General features: G+C 36.5%; 1 protein-coding gene across 1 annotated transcript in view; it reads left to right on the forward strand.

Annotated features, from left to right (window-relative positions):
- Positions 1-22,515, forward strand: part of MARCH1 (membrane-associated ring finger (C3HC4) 1, E3 ubiquitin protein ligase) — a 100,516-nt gene that overhangs the window by 30,167 nt on the left and 47,834 nt on the right. Inside the window, exon 2 of the mRNA XM_009325101.1 lies at positions 20,000-20,050. Coding sequence (XP_009323376.1) covers positions 20,000-20,050 — 51 coding nt within the window. The remainder of the gene's footprint in view (positions 1-19,999; positions 20,051-22,515) is intronic.

Raw genomic sequence — 22,515 nt, forward strand, 5'->3', positions numbered from 1 at the left:
CAAATTGGCCAACTAACTTCATACTAAAAATATAATCAAGGATAATCCAAGTTACATTATGTGGTATTTGTAACCCCTTTATACAGGATATAGGGGTTTTACACAGCTATTGTAAATCATTGAATTTAGTTTCCTTATAAATGGTAATAATTTTTCAAAATGCTATTCAGCAGAGGTAAGGACTTACTGTTTCATTTACTCTGAACTTACTCTCTGTGAGGAAAAAGCGTGGACAAAGCTATAGACAAAGGACTACATCTCAAGTCCTTTTAATTTTTTTTTTATACATAGACTTTTTACTCACCAGGAATTCTCCCAAATACAGAGGAATTAACAGTCTAAGATTCAGATTACATATGATTTCATCTTACCTCCGGACAGTCTGAATTCATGAAAGGTTTGTTATACTGCAGATTTTCACATTTACATAAAAATTTATCTCCTCACGGTTTTCAGAGCTGTTGACTTTCCAGGAACTATTATTTAAGTTAGTGGGAGCTAAATAATTTGCTTTACATTTGCAAAGATATCTTCCAGGACTGAATTAGTGAAATACTGTCATACGTAATATTGTACAACAGTTCTATTGAATTGTGTGAAATGTTCTCATTTATCCCCATCCTGGTAATTGAAATGACAAATTTCAGTCCTGTAATTATCCAGTTTACGTCTATTAATGTAAGAAGGTCCAAATGAAGACAAACTAGAAGACCACATAGCCCGGTATGCTATCTCAGACAACGGCTAATTGTGAATGCTATGGGAAGGGTAAGGTAAAAGCGTGAGCTGTTAGCATGACTCCCCAGAATATTCTCTCGGCATCCAGTAAATTGTAGTTCAGGGAATTCCTGGCCAAGAAGTAATTTTTTATGTGTTCCCCTTGAATGAACTTTTCTTCTGCAAGTATGTTTGTTCACTTTTTGATCTGTAAGCTTTTAAAAATGTCTGATGTGCTTATTAAACATTAGCCACTTATGGTATTTACTTTGTTCTAAACCTATTGCCAGCTAGTTTGATTTGACATTCTCTTGTTCTTGTAGTGGTAATATAATAATAATAAAATAATAATTTCCTATTTTCCACGGCTCTTATGATTTTGTGGCCCTCTATTATATTTCAGCTCAGTTGTCCCTCTTCTAGTTTGAATGGTTATAGTTTATTTAGTTGTTTCTTGTGCAGAGGCCATTCCATCTATTGACCATACAAATTTACCAGCAGACTTCTCACTCTTCATGTGTTTGGGGGAAGGAGAATGTTTATGCCTTTGGCAAATTGTTGCTCATTGTCTTTTTTTTTGGCTCATATCTTTTTACATATAATCACCCAGAGAGTATATTTCTTCATATTTTCATCACATGGATGCAACTTCAGCTTTTTGTAAGATTCCTTCACAGTTGTACATTCAGTTTTTTCAACACTAAAGGGTACTGAATGCAATGTGAAAATTTACCGGAGTCTCAAATTTTGAAGTCTGGAACAATATATGGAAGTTAAGGCAAGAAAAAACATCTTGTCTAATTGCTTCACGAGCCAAGATGCAGAATTTCACCTTGAAGAATTTGAGCTCCAAAGGGGTATAGATGCATCTCAGTCATTTTCATAAGTATTAATATTACTATTAATTTCTCTGCAGTTTTGAATAGATATATGTACAGTCTAGATTGACAGTACTTTTTTGTTTATCTGAATTTGACTTGTCAATGCTAAACAGAATATGAAATGCTGCAGAGACACGGTCAGACCTGGGTAGGTCACCCATTGCTCAACAATTATTCTATCGGCTCAATTCAGAGAAAGGCCTCAAAAAAGAATTTTTGCTTGCCTTGGTTAGCTTAATTGATGAACTGTCTCACAGGAAGCTTAGAGCCGTAATAGAGGAAAAGACGACAGGTGGTCAATGGTTAAAAAGAAAATAATTTTTTATGGTGGCCAAGATGAATTTGCAAAGGTGTGGCAAAGGCAAAGAGCCTTTGGGAGGAAAGTGCTGCTTTTTTTTTTCTTTTGGCTACCCTAAGTATACAATATACTGTATAGTGGATTTTCTATACAGTGGTTGTTACAGCAGAGCTGGCAGTTTACAATGCATTGCAAATGCATACTTAATAAACTAACAATTCACCAGCTAATGTTCATTTGACAGGTATGATTCTTGTCATAATTAATTCATTGAAATAAATAACTTTGAATAATGCTGCCTTTTCGTGGTGGTTCTAGTTTGTGTCATTTTCATCATGAAAAATATCATGAACCATTTATTATATTTCTCATTAGTTCCTTTTTATGCTTTTTAAAGTGCCTGAGAGTAAAAGATGAGAGGAAATTACCCTTAATTTACCGGGGTTTTTTAGTTGCCAAATATACAAGCTTGTTGCCATGGAGATCAGTGCTCAACTCAGATGCCTGACTCACTGCTGGTGAAGGGAGCACCTTAATGGATTATCGGGTGAATGTCTGACTATATTAAATAACTAAATAAACTACAGGGATTAGAACACATGTATTTTAGGATGTAAGGGAAGTTACTGATATCCCAACATCTACTCTCAGATTCCAGTAGGTACTTGTAAAAGACATACAGCTTCTCATTCTCTCCTCCTGTTTCCTGTCATGTTTTCTTAGTACCACAGAAGAACGTGTACCAATTATAGCGCTTGGACCAGTGCACTGTAAAACTGAACTGAAAAGCTAATATAAATATGAACTCAAAGCTGCATGCGCTGTGGCACTTAAAGAGCGGGAATTTAGGTTGGAGTGCAATGCAGAAGTGATTTGAAGTGATGTAAAAGTATCATTTCTTTTTACGTTTAAAGTGGAAGAATAGATTCTTGCTACTGACTGAGCATCTCAGAGGCAGGATGGGGATTTCTTCCTTGCATCTTTCAGATCCCGTAGCTGATTCAGGGCTCCAGGTGCTGATTTTTGCAGTGAGAGAACTGAGGGACTGACAGCAAGGCTCTTTTAAGGTTTTTTAACTGGAAGCGTCCCCTAATGTTTCTGCAATTATGAGATAATCTCACTTTCTCTCTCCTTACATTCTGGAGATTCTTACTGAGCAGCTCATATACAGACTTGAGAAGGGAAGAAAATCCAGCTGTGCTACTTCTTCCTTCCAGTTAATTGCAGAGGCCAATTACTTGCACCATGAGAAAATATCATAGTGAGAGAGGGCAGCTCCAGGAATATAACGTTGTCTATTGTACGAGGGAGAGCTGGGACATTTTCGTGACTTCTCTCCTACACGCATCTCCTTATATAAAGAGCTATTATACTTTGCCTTATCTATACTTTATATCACAGAGGCTTAACATATTTTATTTGTGTAACACTTAATCTTCTGTCTTTTATCTGGGCCTTCTGAGCATATTTTAATCCAATTTCCCTGTGAAGCATATTGTAGGGAAGGAAGTGATCTCACTTGTGTTAACTATGAGTAGTGCAGGCTGACAGAATTTGGATGGCTGAGATGTTCATGTTCACAGGGACTGTAGTTGTGACTGTCTTTTGCATACACTAGGAAGGGGAGGGGACTTCCACTATCCTTTCCAACTAGACTATGTGTGCACTGATTTTAAAAGAGAAATCATAACAGAGCTGTTGTTATTGGGGATTATACTTTCATCTTTTATTGCCAGTAAAATTTCTCCATCTAATCACAGTATGAGGTTATATTCCTCATCCTGCTAATTGGCACCATATTCAGAAGTTCTGTCAGTTTGTCCTTATCTTCCCTCCTCGGTTTGTCTCTAATGTGGATGAGTAAGCTGAGTTATGTGCTGTAGTGCTTGGCTGTATCACAGTTCAGTGGTTTTAGCACATCTATTTTCTTTGAATGCAAAAGGCTAATTTCATTTCAGTGTAGATTGAATCCAGATACTGACCTTTACAACTGGAAAAACAGATAAAATCATAGTTTAATTAACCTCCCAACCAGGATCCATATTTGAAACATACTCAAGAAACCATATGTTCCAAGTTCTACTGGGAGTCATGTAGGAATAGTGGATCAGTGATATCTAGAAAAATTAGAATTGTCCAGAATTAAACAAAAGGAAAAGTTTATTACTGAAGTGATGAAGCATACAGCTGAGCTTGGAAAGAACTAAGGTAAATCAAAATTGGAATATTGACATTACATCCTCATACTTTGTCTTTATTGTGAAATGGGAAAAGCAAAGATACTGAATTTGTCAGCTTCTCTATAGACATTTTCCCTAACCTGTCGTGTTTCCAACTCTCTATGGTAGTGTTCCATGGCCCTTCCAAGTTAAAACACAAGTTCTGTGGAATTAGATTGTGTGCATGTAAGTTTTAAAAGAAACTAAACTCTGGAAGCAAGTAAAAAAAAAAAATAGATTTAATCCCTTTACATTGGTCTTTGCTTGATCACTCAGCATCTGTAATCAGTTAAATGCTTAATAAAAAAAAATGAGGACTGAAAATTGAATTCTTAATCCTTTCTGTGAGGCTCTTCTCTGTAATGATTTTGTCTCTAGTATCTCAGATTGTGAAAGCCCTGCTTTGCTTGTTTATAGCAATAATTGGCAAGAACACTGTTTCTGAATGAGGGGAAGAAAATTCAGTTGGAGCTAAAGATGTTTTTTAGATCTAAAAGAGAGTCACCTGAATACCATCTGCATTTTTATAGCTGTATAAGCCAATGTTTGCCAGAGTTGGGAGGCCTCGTTCCCATAAATCTGAAAGATAACATGTTGCTGAGGATGTTCTATGAGCATCGTATTGCAAAATGTGGACCGCTACCTGAGATGAATAAGCCAAGTCTTCAGTGGACCTGGTTCAACTGTATGAGATTCAAGAAGGCCAAGCGCCAGGTCCTGCACTTCGGCCAGAACAACCCCATGCAGCGCTACAGGCTTGGGGAAGAGTGGCTGGAAAGCTGCCTGGCGGAAAAGGACCTGGGGGTGTTGGTCGACAGCCGGCTGAACATGAGCCGGCAGTGTGCCCAGGCGGCCAAGAAGGCTAATGGCATCCTGGCCTGTATCAGAAATAGTGTGGCCAGCAGGAGCAGGGAAGTGATCGTGCCCCTGTACTCGGCACTGGTGAGGCCACACCTTGAATACTGTGTTCAGTTTTGGGCCCCTCACTACAAGAAGGGCGTTGAGGTGTTGGAGCATGTCCAGAGAAGGGCAATGAGGCTGGTGAGGGGTCTGGAGAACAAGTGTTATGAGGAGCGGCTGAGGGAACTGGGGTTGTTTAGCCTGGAGAAAAGGAGGCTGAGGGGAGACCTCATCGCTCTCTACAGCTACCTGAAAGGAGGCTGTAGCGAGGTGGGTGTTGGTCTCTTCTCCCAAGTAACTAGCGATAGGATGAGAGGAAATGGCCTCAAGTTGCGCCAGGGGAGGTTTAGATTGGATGTGAGGAAAAATTTCTTTACTGGAAGAGTGGTTAAACATTGGAACAGGCTGGCCAGGGGAGTGGTTGAGTCACCATCCCTGGAAGTATTGAAAAGACGGGTAGATGAGGCACTTAGGGACATGGTTTAGTGGGCATGGTGGTGTTGGGTTGACGGTTGGACTCGATGATCTTAGAGGTCTTTTCCAACCTTAATGATTCTATGATTCTATGACACTGCATAAGTCACCAGTTAAATACCTGCTTCAGACACAAGTGGCAGAATATTGTTTATTTTCTTATAATAGTAAAACTGTACTTGAAGTCCTTTCCAACATGGACCGCTGGAAATCTAGAAGTTCACTGAAGACTAAAAATCTAGAGCATTTATCACATTGAAGACCTACTATAGTGAAATGAGAGAAGGTGTGGTATCTGTTTAGAAAGTGACAATAGTGATTTTTGTGTAATGTTATTTCACATTACGTGTTGCGACTATAAAAGCAGAATTCCATGGTGAGAAAGCACAGAAAAGAATAGAATGGAATCACACGCGCTTCATTGTTGCCTGCAGTAATGGGAAAATATGCAAAGCGTAAAGTATTAACTGATCTCTAAGACAGTAATTAAAATGTTTTATGAATAAGAGACTAGATAATTTCAGCGGTGTTTTTAACAGCTAGAGCCTTTGAAGACAGACACACATAAATGCATAGAATATTGTGTGCGAATACTCGAGTCAATTGCAGTGTCAGGATGTTACTCCCAACACATTAGTCTGAATTCTATGCAGTAATTAACAGATACAAATAAAATAAATATAGTCTCTTCTATATTCTGGTAAGTAGTTATGTATAGCCACTCTGGGAAAGTTTGAATTATTGTCTGTCCTAATTATGCCAAGGACTTTTTTTATTGGGCATGAAGGTCTGACTGGGAGGAATTAACAACTGCCTACAATGCCTTTGCATTATAGCTAATCAGATATCTTGGCAGAGCTGCTTCTTATATTTTGGTTTTATTTTTCTGTTCATTCATTTATTAGTCACATCTGGAAACAGAAATTGTGCTCTCAACAGTAAAATCTTCCCTTGCCTAAGACAGGGTAGCTGTTTCTCTTCCCCAGGATGGTCTCCCCGTTATCTGTTTTCCCCAAACTTCTTCATTCTTTCCCCCTCAGTGTTCCTCTTTCCATCTGAGAGGTTTCTGTTATAACACAAAATCTGCTAAGAAGGAGTAATCAGTAAATGGTGTGCTGTACATGTCCTTCTCTCAATACATCTTTGAGGCTGAATATGTAGGTCATGTCTGTCTGGGAATAAAAGATCTGTAGAAGGCTTCTGTCATGAATATGTATGACTTGCTGGGCAAGTCTGCTAAGAAACAGGTGTATACTGTGTTCCATGCTTCTTTTTACTTGCATTATTTTAAGTGGAAAATAGGATCAAGACTGAGCCTTTCAATTAAACATTAGGGTAGCTTTGAAGAAAAAAAAAACAAAAAACCTTTTGTATAATAGTTTTCCTCGATCCCCGAGCTGAATAAATGAATATATAGCAATAGGTACACATGTGAGTTCTAAAAATAAGCCCAATTTAATTGTAATTTCTACAGTATCCTTCCTCTAATGAATATACTGAATATTTCAGAAGGCAAAGAAAAAAATATTAATTGTGGCCTGGATCCTGAACCTTACTGTCCTAAAATATTCCAGATGTAACTTAAACAAGGATCTAGTCTTTGTCATGGAAGCTCTTCCAAGGATTGGAGTAAATGACACACTTCTGGGTTTGTGCAGTAATAAACTACTAATTTCTGCTGCTAACTTCTTTATGAGCAGACTCAGTAACTTTAGAGATGCAAATGAGACAAAGTTTAACTGTAAACAAAAATGATCATTTATGTAATAAAGATCTGTGATAGCATATATGGAAACTTCACAGTGGGAAAGTTTGTATTACCTTGATGGTGGATCCCATCAGTTATGAAGGATGATGATCACTGGATCAAAGTACATAGAAATAAGATTTGAATGAACTTCAGTAGTAGTTCTGAAGCAGAGATAAGTGGCTGTGGATACATATTTTAACTTGAAGCTGTCTTTCCTCCAAATTTTCTACACATTTTAGTGTGAATAAATATATCACTCCATGAAGTTTCATATAGAGCTTGGTTTAGAAGAATTTTTATAAGAATTTTGTCATTCAAGCACTAAAGTTTATGTTTTGCTTTGATTTTTAAAGAGGGAGGGGTTGCAATGTTCAGATTTATGCTGAAAATCACAAACTACGTAATGACTAAACTAATGGGTAGATAATTAGATTAAACGATAAGCCCAAAACTGTTTAATTATTTATTAACCTCAGTTAATTTAGCATTAAGATGAATTTTGTGATTTCCAGAAGAGGTAGGAAAAATGATGATGAATGTATCTGTGGAATCTATGCGCATCTCGGATTCAACTGGCATAAAATTCCTTCACGTCCTTACATTTGATATTTTCAGCTCGTGATTTTAGGGTTTCAGACATGCTAAGCCCATAGTGTTAAGAGTTGTGGGCCTTTGAATTTGGGCCTGCTGGTACAGAAGTAAATTATTTAGCTGGTAACATTTCTGATTTTTCAGCTGCATCCAGCAGTAGCAATCACCAGGGTTCAACGTAAATTCTCTTAATCCCACTTTTATCTAATGTCAGTGTTTTCTGTGAGCTCTACTATTCTGCTTACAAGCACATTTCTGTTACGCACGTGGAGATCCTTGAGATACAGGTTTGCTGCATATCAGAAGCCAGGCATATACTCAAACAGTATTGTTCTTTGTCCAGTTCTGTTTCCATTATTTTTTCTCAGCATTATTACTTTGCACTTAGGACTTATGGTCAAGAACTTAATTATTTATAGTTTTGCTTCTATTCTTTTTGCAGTTAGAGATCAGCAGGTTTAGGCTGAATAATGAATCAAATTGGCCAATGAAAGGTGGCACCTGTACTTTAAAGGATTTGAATTCTTGGATATCCTTTAGGGGACTGGGAAAAATGCTATTTCCTTTCATTTTTCCTTTTACTTGAAGGAGTTTGAGTTCATGGTTTAAAGGGACACAGAAGACATTAACACTTGTAATTAGATAAAAGGTATAAAAATGGTGATATTTGAATGTACAGCACATAATCAAGTAATGTTTTATAGTTCTGTTGTAATTGAGGCACTTTGACTTTGTGTATTTAATTAATCTTTTGTCCTTTGATGAACATTTGGCTGTTAGACAAGTAGTTAGCCACCCAGAGTCTTTCATCTCTGGTACTACCTGACTGGAATCCAGCAGGTCACGATAATTGGCAGACAACAAAGTGGCCTCTGAATTCCAGCTTCTGAAACAAGTTAGTTTGTATTTTCAATTTTAAAAATTGCATATAGTCATACTTAACAAAGAGAAAACTGAATGCATGTCATACTATTTGATGAAATTTGTATACTGACCACCAAGAGCGTTCATACAAGAGAGGATCATTGCAGAGACCAGATGTTTGGGTAACCATCCTGAAGGATGAGGAAAGGATGTCACTCATAAGAGAAAAATAAGGACCATTCAGACTGATAATTGGATTAACATTGATTGGAGATGGTGGTGAGAAGACCAAGTTGACTATTCGGACTCACTGAGAGTCTTATGGAAAAGCAAAGTTTCATGATGTACTGGGAGCTTTGGAAAATAAATAGAGTGGCTAGTGTATTAAAATTGGCATCAATACATGGCGGAACGAAAAAACAGATCTTTATTGATCAAGGATGGAAATGCTTAAATACATTATCTGTAAATTATAGTAACATGTAAATGACAGTACCATTTGATTTAAGAATGCTGCAGTGAAATTCATTGTGTTGTGTTTCTGCTCATCATAGAAGAGAGACAAAATGATAATTTGCTGTCATAGTGAGGAGGATTCTATTACACTTTCTTGCTCCGTGTGTCAAACCCATTTAAGGAGGGTAACACAGTGTGAAAATAAGTGATAATTAAATAGTTGGTTTATTTCATAGTTGAAACGGAGATGTACAGTGACATATGTCACACCTATGTACAAGTAATAAAACAAAGCTGAACTGACAGTCATACATTAGCAAAACAGATTGACAAAGTAAAGCCTGCAGACTGTTGCATTTGTATCTTATAGAAAAAAACCCTAGAAATTGGTGCTTGTCTTCATTTTCTATAGCGGAGTAATGCCAAGAAAAAAAGGTATGAAAATAACATTTGCAATTTTCCAAAGTAAGGTATCTTTATCAACAACACCCAAACACAAAATCTCCCATAGCATGTCTCCAGTAATAAATGAATGTAGATCAAGTGTTAGTGCAATCATGCAGGTTGTTTCTAATTGCCAGGTAATTTAGACATTAGCAACCAAGTAGCAGAAAGTGGTTTTGACATGTGGAAATCTATCACAAATTATATTGCTACCTGTTATGACTAAAATGCTTCTGATTAATGTAGTGAGACAGTAGAAATTAAACAGGCTGTAGTTAGACATTGATACAGTAACAATAAAAAGCTCTGTATTTTTGCTGAAGAGAAGTATCTTGGCAAATAGCAGTGGAAAACAAACACATTAGTAAGGTGCTTGTAGGCCAAGATTTGTTTTTAAATGTGACAAGTAAATCTTCTATAGACACTATGTCAGAGAAGTTAGAGCCTTGTATTGAGTGTCAATATGCACACAGTTCTCTGGTAAAAAAATAACAGTAATGAATTCATGCAATTACTCTCCCTCCCTGCGGGTTACTCTTTTGACTCTAAAGTAGCTCTTTTAAATGCCTGTATGCATAGGGAAAATTTTACTTTTTATGTGGTTCCATATTTTGACACAACGGGGAAAACATTTTCCCATGTTTATTTTCCCCTCCATCTCTTTTCCTTTGTATTTGCCTTTTCCTGTTTTTATTTATTTGTTTTTGTAATCTTTTCTTCAGGTGTAATTAATATTAACCCTCTTTGCATTTTTTTCATTTAATTCCATTTGCGAATAGTATTGCATCCATACCAAGTTATGTCATTAGAGTACAGACTAGCAGCTTGTTGATTTTTAAATTATAGTCTTCCTCTGCTTTTTCCCTGTGGATTTTTAATAAAAAGGTAATGGCAAGTTTCACCTGTCCAATATCTATCTTTGCAGCTTTTAATTTTTAACTATGTGGTCAGCTTTGGATAAAGACAGGAATCACTTGTATCTTGTTAGAAAAGTACTACTAGGAACTATCATTTTGGCAGCCTTTTTTCTTTTTCTCCCCCTCATAGCCCACCCCCCCCAGGTATAAACTGAAGAACAAAGGCAGCTAATTACAGTAGATTTTTCATGCAGCATTTTGCTTGATGCTTGGTGTTCACCAAACAGTTTCTGAAATACACATTTTAGATGTGTATTTTTGCATACTGAGAGTGATTTAGAATACCTAATCATAGAGAACAACCTTGGATTAAATGCTTGTGATTTTTCTTAAGGTTAAAGTAAGCAAAAGGGTGAATGAAACCTGGTTAGTTTGAAAAAAAAATCCTGACATTGTTAGTCAGCTGATGAATTCAGTGGGTGAAACTAGGAGCGCATGGAAATTTCACATCTACTTAAAAAATGAAAACAGTTATGTGAAATTATGTTTTCTTAGAGTATGTTAACCTGCAGACTGGTTAGTATATTGGTGTCCATAGTTTCTGATGATAGTGTCATTTGGAAATGAGCTGGGTGATAGAACACTGATTTCTTTTTGAAAAGAAGAGCACCATGAACCTCTCTGCCAGTAGGTGCGATCCGCTACGTTGCCCTAGATTGGAGGAGGCGGAAAGATCCACTGGCACCAGGCTGTTGCCACACAACAGTGTATTGCTTATTGCCTAAGTCTATCCTGAGCAACATATACGTTTCACCTCCTAGCAGAGGTAAGTGGAGAGATTTATCAAAAATGTGATGCATTGTATCGAACGATGCAAAATACTGGTACTTCTTATTCACTTTTTTTTTTGACAAATCCCCTCAATTCCCTTTCGTATTTTAATAATTTGATGCTTTGGACACAAAAACTTATCATACTTCAAGTCAGGGTCTTAGAGGATCTTGTCTGCTTCAAATATACTTTCTGAAGGATGTTCTGTTGCTGAAGGCTATGTAGGCAGTTTGTGATATTTTTTGTATGCTGGAACTTCATAAAATAGCGTACATTGCAAACTTCCCCTGTGGTAACTTGTTCCAAGTGCTCAAACCTTGAGTCTTGTGGAGCTGGGGCTGGACTGTTGCACTGCATTTTATTGACTTGGATGAAGAACTATGTAATCTGCAGCAGAGAAGTGTGGAAGATGATTCTTAAATCAGTTTTAAAGATTTGTTCAAGTTCTTTTCTTGCATTCAGTGAGGGAAGGGACATGATCTCCTTCAGCCTCTGAACTGAATCAAATGGCTCCTCTTGGTCTGCAGGTGCAGAAGGAAATCAGAGCCGCTTCCAGCCCTCGATTCCTGGTTATCTTAAGTGCAGTAGGAACAAGTTCACTTTGCTCCTAGAAAGCAGGAGGTACTAATGACCCTTTGACTGCTGTGTATGGTTTCTGTGTTGTAAGACTCTTGCTCACCCTTATATGTTGATCTTCTGAAATCATGGCCTTTTTTATTTTCAGTTTTGTTCCTTTAACCTCATTCTCTTAGTATTAAGGATTACGAGAAATAATTTTCCGATAAAAGCTTCTGGCTAGCTTCTTATCTCATGATCGCTCAAGGGCAGCTACGTGACATACGTTGCCTGTTTAGTGATTTGTGTTGAACTTCTTTCCAACTTCATGATTGTTTCATGTCATTTTGGCAAGGATTTCTAGGAACTTTTCACTTTTGCTAAGTATGGTACAACAAAGTAAAATCCGGCTCTTTATGTGAGCTATTAAAGGAATTGCACTTAGGTCAGGTGAGTGTTTAGTACGTGCTGTTTTCTGACTGTATTCTATGCACGCCTGTGCTGTGCTTCAAGGTTGATTCAATGCTGGATTTTTTTTTTAAATGTAATGGTGTATTTATTCCCGTTTTTAGAACAGTTTTGACCTTGTACATCTGTGCAATACAGAGAAAGTAACCGAATGTTGTAACATGGAAGTTGTCCATGTAATTGCACGTAGAAGCATCACTGTGAAACTCTTATGTTGTAACAGCAATATACTATTGACTCATCTTGGCCTGTGATGGAAATTGCTCTAAGCCTTGTTAAATTGTAATGAGCATTTTCAACTCAAAAGGATGGTGGATCAGATTCTGATATATTTATCATGTTTATTAGCAGCTTACGCTAAAAAAAAGCTGCTACACTGAGTCCAGTGAGAATGATGTGGAGTAAGATAGTATAAGAAATGAGAGGAAAGGAGCCTAGCCCACTAGAGATACCAGTGCAAGAAGCAGCTATATGTAACGCAGTGACAAGTCTGTGCCATGCAGTTGGTGGCATTCTGGATTGCTGTTCAGAAGAAAAAATGGTGAAGAAGAAAATAACTTCCTAAAATGTTTAACTCCAAACCTTATTGTACCCATAAAGTACCAACATGCAATTTTTATGGTCTTACGTGCTGCAAATCTGGCCACAAAGATGTCTTGGTTGCAAAATAAGTAACCCCATCCATGCCTCCTGGATACTGTCCTGGTTTCGGCTGCGATAGAGTTAATTTTCTTCCTAGTAGCTGGTACAGTGCTGTGTTTTGGATTTAGTATGAGAATAATGTTGATAACACACTGATGTTTTTGTTGTGGTGCTCTGTTGCCGGCTGAGGTTAAACTACGACAGTAACAGGACATATGACAAGTAAAGCACCTGTACATTATTCTTAAGTAAGGTTACTCAAGAGCCCACTAATAGGGAGGTTCTTTGATCATTGCTATGTGCTCTTCTACCCACATACAAATATGGAAAATACGCAACTTCTAGGGTAATAAAACTAACTTCTTTATGTCACACTGGATTATGTAGTCTGTTTCCACAGATGACAGTTAAAATGGCATGTTTCAAATGCTTCGATATCCTCAGAAGCTTTGTTTTTGATAATCAGCTGGTTTTGTACAGCTGTAATTTACAATATAGAACTTCAGTCTGTTTAGATTTACCTTCTCCACAGGCTTTTTGCCTAGTGACCTTGTAGATGATTTGACATGCTGGATTGCTGTTCAGAAGAAAAAATGGTGAAGAAGAAAATAACTTCCTAAAATGTTTAACTCCAAACCTTATTGTACCCATAAAGTACCAACATGCAATTTTTATGGTCTTACGTGCTGCAAATCTGGCCACAAAGATGTCTTGGTTGCAAAATAAGTAACCCCATCCATGCCTCCTGGATACTGTCCTGGTTTCGGCTGCGATAGAGTTAATTTTCTTCCTAGTAGCTGGTACAGTGCTGTGTTTTGGATTTAGTATGAGAATAATGTTGATAACACACTGATGTTTTTGTTGTGGTGCTCTGTTGCCGGCTGAGGTTAAACTACGACAGTAACAGGACATATGACAAGTAAAGCACCTGTACATTATTCTTAAGTAAGGTTACTCAAGAGCCCACTAATAGGGAGGTTCTTTGATCATTGCTATGTGCTCTTCTACCCACATACAAATATGGAAAATACGCAACTTCTAGGGTAATAAAACTAACTTCTTTATGTCACACTGGATTATGTAGTCTGTTTCCACAGATGACAGTTAAAATGGCATGTTTCAAATGCTTCGATATCCTCAGAAGCTTTGTTTTTGATAATCAGCTGGTTTTGTACAGCTGTAATTTACAATATAGAACTTCAGTCTGTTTAGATTTACCTTCTCCACAGGCTTTTTGCCTAGTGACCTTGTAGATGATTTGACATGAATGTTGAACTTCTTAGTGAAGTTAAAATTTATTAGAATGGCAAGTTATTTGTTTACAAAGAAGGGAGATAAATTTTCTTACGTTTTCAAATACAGACTTAACTACCAATAATTTTATATTTGGTGATTTAGTGGTAGGATTAATTGATAAGAGGAGTTATATGGCTAACTGTTGAATATTTGAAAGTATGAAAAACTCAGATAAAATATGTAACAGCACAGAAAATAATTCCATGAATAATAAAAGATGACTGTCAATTCATGATGAGCTGCTTCCTCAGTATTATTTTAGGGCTAAAATCTGCTTTGAGTTCCTTCCAGGACTCAAATTCCCCACATCAAAGGTGTTTAGAAATTGCCAGTTACTCTGACAGGTGTTAGGATGCTATCACCAGCAACTGGTTTCCCCCTGCCCCTCCTTCCTGTAGAGAAGAGACTGGCCAAGTCCGAACTGGCCAAGAGACAGGTTGTATGCTCTGTCAGTAGTAACATTGTCATTATCTTCTTGGTATAAATAGTCATAAATAAATATGTATATATTTGTATTTGTTTTAATAATTTAGACGCCAACACGAGAAACTGTGAAATAGTTATTGAATAATGTAACAATAGCCACACTGTGGGAGACGCTGTTATCCTGGCTCTGGCTATGCCCAGTAGCAGATAACTAGGAAAAGAGTGAATACATTTACAAATCTCTACCTATAAATACATTCATAGATAGCTATATAGAGGTTATATCAATTTAGATGTTTTATTTATATAGAGAGAGATGTGATATAGTATATATGAATAATATAAACAATACATATTATACTGTATGTATTTGTTGATATTCTATTTATTTTTTCTTAATAGTTATTATTATTTATATTTTATTATTATTCTAATTAAGGGTTGGATCTGCATCACAGTCTCTAATATTCCCAGCGGACTTTTCATCTGTGAGTTGGCACTTCAAACCCAGCTGTTCTTTGGTATTGAAAACATTCTGGGTTCCACAGTAAAATTATACATGATGCCCAGTAATTACACAGTGTGTTTATGTCAGTTAATTATGGGCACTGGAGTTTTTGTTTGTCAGTTAAAGCAAATGTTGCCTGTTTTGTGTTTTTGTCTTTCCATTTTCATGTTAAGGTGTTGAAATAAATATATCGAGTCCGCTCATCAATTTTAATGTTAATTCCTACTTATTAGATTTCCAGCGACTGACACCACTAGTTGAGATCATCTACATATCTGATAGCTCAGGCCATAAAGTGAAAGCAGTTTCTGCTCCTATTCAAAATTCCAGAAGTGAAAAGGTGGCGAAAGGAGGCTCCTGCGCGGATGCAGTGAGGAAGCACTAGGTGGAAAGAGACCTTAGGCAGGCAAAACCATGTTCCTTTGGTTTGTGTTGTGCTTACATTTAGGAGACATTTGTTTTTGTGATATGTTGTGATATGACTTCTAGAAGAAAATCTGTCGCTACAATCATGTACAGAACTCTCAGCCTGAGGACTGTGTGCAGGTGTGTGAAGCAGCATGTTGCATCACTGGGATGAAAATGTTAGAGCCCACAGAAAAGAAAACAAAGGCAAAATATTTTGTGCAAAGGGTTTTTTGGGGGGTGGGTTGGGTGTATGAGTGTGAGAGAAGTTGTTGGTTAAGATTCTTCTGTGAGTTGAGAAACTGTGATTAGTTCTTGATGCTATTGTGCTCTCTTCAGAGAGGTGAAGTGATCAATCTGTTGGCAAGCTGCCTGGCTCAGCCCGAGTGATGCTCAGAGCCAGAGCAGAGCAAGGGACAGCTAAAGGAAAGAAACCAGACAAACGGATTAGTTAGTTTAAAATGTGCTTTGCTACCCAACAAGACTTGAAATCGTTAACTGTCTGTATGAAAATTTAGTGCGAGTTAGAAAACAACCAGATAGTCTACCACTTTCCTCTTTAGAATAAGAGCCTAAACTGTTTACAGCAGTATTTTAGGAATTTGGTACTACTAGCCTGTTTATTCTCTTGCTTTAATAAAAATACTGTTTGTTAGCAACATAAGTCACATTTGCAAGCTGGGAAAAACTGATGCTTAAGCATCAGAAAGTTTAATGAGCTTATATTTTAGCTGGTCACTGCAAAAAAAAATCAGTTCAAGAACCCAGTCTTGTGCTGAAATTAGATTTTAGGTGGTTTACTGACACAAAAAGAGAGATTTAGCTATTATTTTGTTTTTAATTCTTTTAATTCCTTATTACAACCAGAGTTGGTTTCTTGGTATGATGTGGTGGGACAGGTGCATATAACATTCCTTCCAAAGCAGTTTCATGAACGTGTCATAATCTGAAGTTTCATGGCATTATTTCTCTTTTGTCTTCCTCCCAGAATTTATATTGAAGTTTGAATTGCATTTTCAAGGATATCCTTGTAAATAAAATGAATTCTTAGGAAATTTACAAGCACAGACTGATTTTTCTTGATATTCCAGTGGAATAGTTAAAGGAACTTGTTTCTGTGCTATTACAGTTTTGAAGATATACCTGATGAGTGTTTGCCAGACATAACACAAGACAGAAGAGATGAGATATTGGTGGTACAGGATGTCTGGAAATAAGGAGAGTCATTCCAGTGTGTGTTTTCTGGGCTGTATAATACAACATACAACCTGAAAAGCTTGTTCCTATCATGGCCAGGAAGAGTCTTGGAAATAAGTGTTTTGCTGTTTTGTTGACTGGAGAAAAAGACAGTTTGAGAATTTTAGCAAGAGGTCTCTCTGAATATTTTGTTTTTACTTTGCTCAAGGGCCAGACCTCTGTATGTGTAAATTTAGAAAACTCAGTCAGGGAGATCAAGAGCTCTAGTTATAGTATAGACATTAAATAATGCCTGCTGAGAAGTGTTAATTCTAAAAGGCAGATGCCACTGTCTTTGAAATAATCTGATTGGAAGGACATGAGAAGACAATTCACTGATGCACAAAAATATGTAGAGATGTTTGAACATATATTTCTTTGGATATAACCCTTCAAATGTAAATTAATATTGAATGTGTGGGAAAAAAAATCTTTTTATTATTGTTTAGCAAGCTTGTAGGAAAAATGTTCTTCAATAAAGACAGTTCCTCTTCACTTACAGTAAGAAAAGCAATCAACTATTCCTAACAATGTGAGTACTTTGCAAAGATAAACCATTAAAATAGAAGCAAACAGACATTCTTTAAGGACAGATTTCAAAACAGATTTTGCCATAACTTTTCTATATATTCTGTTCTTTCTCTGTATGAACAGTCATGTGAGTTCAATGTGAACTTGAATGAAGAATTCTGTCTTCGATTTATGTACGGTTATTTAGTGCAACATTTTGTGTTTTATTTATATGCTCTTCAGGATAAATCACCATGAAATACCTGAACTTGGAAATGGTGATTAAAATTATTTATTTATTTATTTATTTGTCCAAAACCTGTAGAGCCTGCACGCTTTCTCTCAACTTAGACCATTCAGTGTATGAGCTAATACTTTGCACAGTGTGGATGCTAGTTTTCAGTTAGAGGGTCAGGAGCTTGTTGTAACTGAAGTGAAGGAGGTATGTGCCATAGTGAAGAATGGATCATGTAAAAAGGCTAGAGAGCTGTAGTCAGGAAACAGATTTTGAAAATGAATCTTGGATGACAGATTCTTAAAAGAAAGGAAGTTAGAGTTCCAGAGTTCACTACGCTGTCAGAAAATACAAAATATTTCTTTAGTCCAAGTGATGGAGGATGAAGGTTGCATGCTTTTAGCAGGCAGTTTCTCAGCTATGATCCCCGTTCAAAATTTCTAACCACCAAAGGGGAATTAATTTCATGGGTCCATAACTTCTATTATTTTAAGGTCAAAGCAGAGCTTCTCTGAACGTTGACCCAGAGTATCCAAAGTGTATTTTCTATGGATATAAATGAAGACATTGTCTAGAAAGGATAAGCAATTATTAATTAATTACCAAAGCTACAGTGGATAATATATCACAGAAGTAATATTTGAATCATAGAATACTTCAGGTCAGAAGGAATCATCTGGTTCACTTCCCTGTTCAAAGCAGGGCCAACCTCAAGGACAAGATGTAATAAATGAGTGCATAACTTGAAGAATATTTTTTTTTAATTCTTCCTAAAAGAGAAGAAACTCTGACACACAAACCTGAAGGTGGTTAAGTCCTGAGAATTAGCCATATTAGAATAAAATGGAGAATGATGTATGGTCAGGGAGTTCGATGGTGCTAGTTTTTTGAGGGCAAGAGTCTGTTGTGCTACTTAGTGCTGATGAAGACAAAGTGAAAGAGAAGGTGTTCAGTATACTAATATTTGCAGTGCAAAAAATTGATGGTGCTGAGGGATGGAACAAAAACATAAGCTACCTACAGTCTGAAGGAAGAGGGATACAGCAGAAACATGAAACAACAAGTAGGTTTGAAACTATTTTTCATATGGGTGTGCTTACAGGGGTTGAGATCGAAGCAGCTTTTTTAATATAAAAATGGCAAAGTGTTTTTTCCTAAATGTTTGCTGACAAACTGCATAACGGTTTTGGGTTTTTTTGTCATTTTTGCCGTTGCAAAACTGTTCTGTGCTACAAGTTATTGGGGAAATACTAATTTCTAGACTAGACATGTGCATTAATGGAGTAGGAAATTTAGCCTTTTTTAACTGGCAGCTTCTGTATTTTTCTGTAGTTCTTTAAATGAAGGATGAGGAGAAATGGGTCACAGTCAAGTTGAAAACCTTTTATGGACATGTATGAATGAAATTATTAATGTATGTGTCTGCTGGCCACAGTGATGCATGCATTCCAAATTAAGCTGCACAGGTGAAAAGTCTGCTTTGGGTTTTGTTCCCCTCTCCCCCCGCCACCCCTGAGTAAGTAATTTAACAATCATCTTGCACAAATGGTATCTAGTTCAACCCCTTCTAGGTAAAAATCAATCTTGTTTATATGAATATTTCACCGTAGTGTTTGAACCTACATTCTCAGTGCTGAGAAAAACATTTCCATGACCTCCCTAAGATATGTGCATTTACCAAAGGGATGAGCACTGTTTCTGAGATATCTTTTACCTTTTCAGTGTAAATGAAGCTGAATCTATTGCTGGGAAAGTGTAAATACTGAACAAATTATTGAACCACTACCTTACTTCCTCCTTTGAATTACCAGCAAAAAAAAGTTGTGCTCTAAAAATGTAGCTATTCAACATATACTTATTAATGGATTTCAGCCTGTGGTGTTTGTTTGTGTGTGTATGTGGGTGAGAGTGGGTGGAGGGGTGGGTGTTAAATTGAACTACATCTATGACTGGTTGCAATTTGTTGTTCTCAGAACGTGTCTGGCCAGGAAGTCATCTAGTACTGTTTTAATTTTCCTGAAAGGATGAATTCAACTTTTTGAGCAGGGATGTGTCCAGTGTAACTAGGTGGATTTTATTATTTGTCATGAAACATTCCTGTTCATACAAGAGTACCAGTTTTCATGAGAAGCTGTGATGATACATTAATCTTTCACTCAAAATGTTGTTAAAAAAACCCCACAAAATAAACCAACAGTAATTAAGTGCTAACATTAATTCCTTACAGAACTTTTTTTCAACTTTTACTGATGTACGTCGTGAATATTGTAATGGTTTATTTGTTGAGCTGTCTTCCATTGTACAGTCAGTAATCAAACTGAAGAGAAGTAGAGGAAGAGAAACTCCGCACACTCACAATCACAAAAAGAGTACAACTTCTTCTTAGGTAGAATTTGAATGACATAACTTTTTTCATCTTTTAATTTTGTTTTCCAGAATGACAAATCCCCAGGGCGTTCCACAAGTCGATCAAGTAACATTTCAAAGGTATGTGAAATCTATTTCCTTTGTATAGAATTTAAGAAAACTACGTTTATCAAATACAATACAGTCCTTTACTCTGTTAACCATACATGCATATTCTGATGTTTTCTTCATAAACATCAGATTTTAAGTTTTTGCTGCCTAACATTGTGGTCTCCATGTAAAATCCATCTTAAAGATAAATATTCAATTAGTCATTACTGTAATATGTGTAATAATAAGTAGTAAATAACAGTTGCACTTTTTTCACCAGCTTTCCACAACTGCTTAACGTTACATTAACACTTTGTCTTAAGATAGAAATACTGCTTGTTCTCCCCCTGCCCTACCCAAATAATAACAGCTGCAATGTGTAAAGCTATGTGTCATCATTTCAGATTGAATTCTAAATTCTTTTTACAGGGATTATGGTTCACTGCAGCCAGGACTTTATATCTAGATGCTTTTTAGTTTCTAGGAAACAGAGAAGGGAAACTGTAGGGAGAGGCAAAATGTGATTTGTACTGGAGTTCTTGGCTTTTAACCCCCCTTTTCCTGTATTTTTGGTTCAGATGTGGCTGAAATCTATGCCAAAAAGCCAGGATATACAGGAGGTAAAAGCTAAAAACTCAATAATTGTTTGAATCCCAGCCTAAACATCTGCCATGTATTGTATTTGTATCTAAAGAGTAATATTTTGCATCCAGTGCAAGCACAGTCTCCTTAGGCCCCTTCCCCACAATATTATTGTCTGTGGGGTACACACTGTAAAACTGTTTTCTTCTCAGAGCTGTAAAAAAAAAATGATTGTGATTTCTTAATTAAAGAAACTAGGTATATGTTAGGTTCTGCTCTTTTACTTTAAGAAGGAAAAAAAGAACAGGGAAAAACATGTAGAATATATCCAGCCTGTTGTAGGATATGGCTGACTCTCTTCCTGACTTGTTGCCTATTTTTAAAATGTATGTAGTTATATACTTACAAGCTTGATCACAGTGAATTGTATGTATTATTTTCACTAAGAGTTTACAGTGCATGTCTATAGTTATAATTACTGTAAATCTATGAGGATTTGATGTTACTCTTTCTGCTTTTTTAAGTCAGTTGCGTGGGTTACACTGTGAGAAAGCATAAATATATTCACTGACACGAGACACAGGGCAGTGACTAATATTTATTTTGAAGTAACTTCTGCAGAAATCAGTATAGGTGCTTATTAGCAAGGGGTGCTTGCATCTTTTTAAGTAGTACGTTAATAAGCAAGGTTTTCAGGCATGCACTTAATCTATTTCTGATGTATAGCATCGTTCATTCTTTGGGATCAGTTTTTCTATGTGAAGCTACCTGCCAGTGAAACTTTTCAAATGCTGAAAGACACTTCATTGGAAAGCCAGTTTCCAGTTTATTGTCTGTTTCAAAATGCTTTTTTTGTAAAACAGGAGGGTGTATATGTGTGTATACATAGAAAAGCAAACATCTAACTTTTCAGGTTAATACCAGGTGGCACAAAGTAACAAACATTGCACCTCAGAACAAGATTGGAAGCTTCTAGGTGATGTAAACTATATACCAAAGGCAAGAGTTGAGTTCTATGCAGTGTTAGATCTTGCACACAACGAAAATTTCAATTGACAGAAAAATTAGGAAGTCTTTATCTAGAAATATAAATTACAGTAATCAAAACATATTGTTTTGATTTTGTATCTTTTACTGCTTTCATTTGCCTATATGACTAAGATAAAGAGGGTCAAATAGAGAGTTACATTTTAATAGCTACTGTGTATTGTGTATGCCACCCCTGGCTGTATATGGGACTCCTGGTCCAGAGCAGAGTAGACGTTCCCTGATATCACTGGATTTTTGTACCACCCTATTTGTGAAATGCAATACAGCAAGGATTCTGCAAATACAGATTCATATTTCATAATGCTCTTAAGTTGTTTATTCAGAGAGGACACCTGAGGTTTGCAGTGTATGCTTGGGTAATTTTGCATGCTAGGTACGTTAACTCTGAATTACATGGTATTACAGATGAAACAGAGTTGTTGAACATTGAATATGTCATATCTAGACATAATGAGAAGGAATGGCTTTGGTTTGTTTGTTATTTACCAGATACTAGTTAGTATATACCTATTCAATCTATAGATTTTAAAATCAAACATTCCCTAGAGGGGCGGGGGGGAAATGAACACTTCAGTTTTACCATTCACTTTTGCTGTTCATTGAGAGCACAGAAATTTAGAATGTTGCAAAGACTTTTCTTATCTTGCATATAAGTTTCTGCTAAGAATTTCAGTAATAAACTATTTTAGGCAAATGAAAGGACAAAACTTAAAATATTTAGATATGATTTCAGTACAAAATTATTAGTAAAGTCTACTGTAATACATGTTACTAAGTAAAAACAGCGGCTGGCCAATATGTTTCTGTACCTGTACTATTATAAAATTAAGCCAACTGAAATATTTACAAATTATTTTCATGTA

The sequence above is a fragment of the Pygoscelis adeliae genome, unplaced genomic scaffold, assembly GCF_000699105.1.
Source record: "Pygoscelis adeliae isolate BGI_AS28 unplaced genomic scaffold, ASM69910v1 Scaffold170, whole genome shotgun sequence".
Lineage (NCBI taxonomy): Eukaryota > Metazoa > Chordata > Aves > Sphenisciformes > Spheniscidae > Pygoscelis > Pygoscelis adeliae.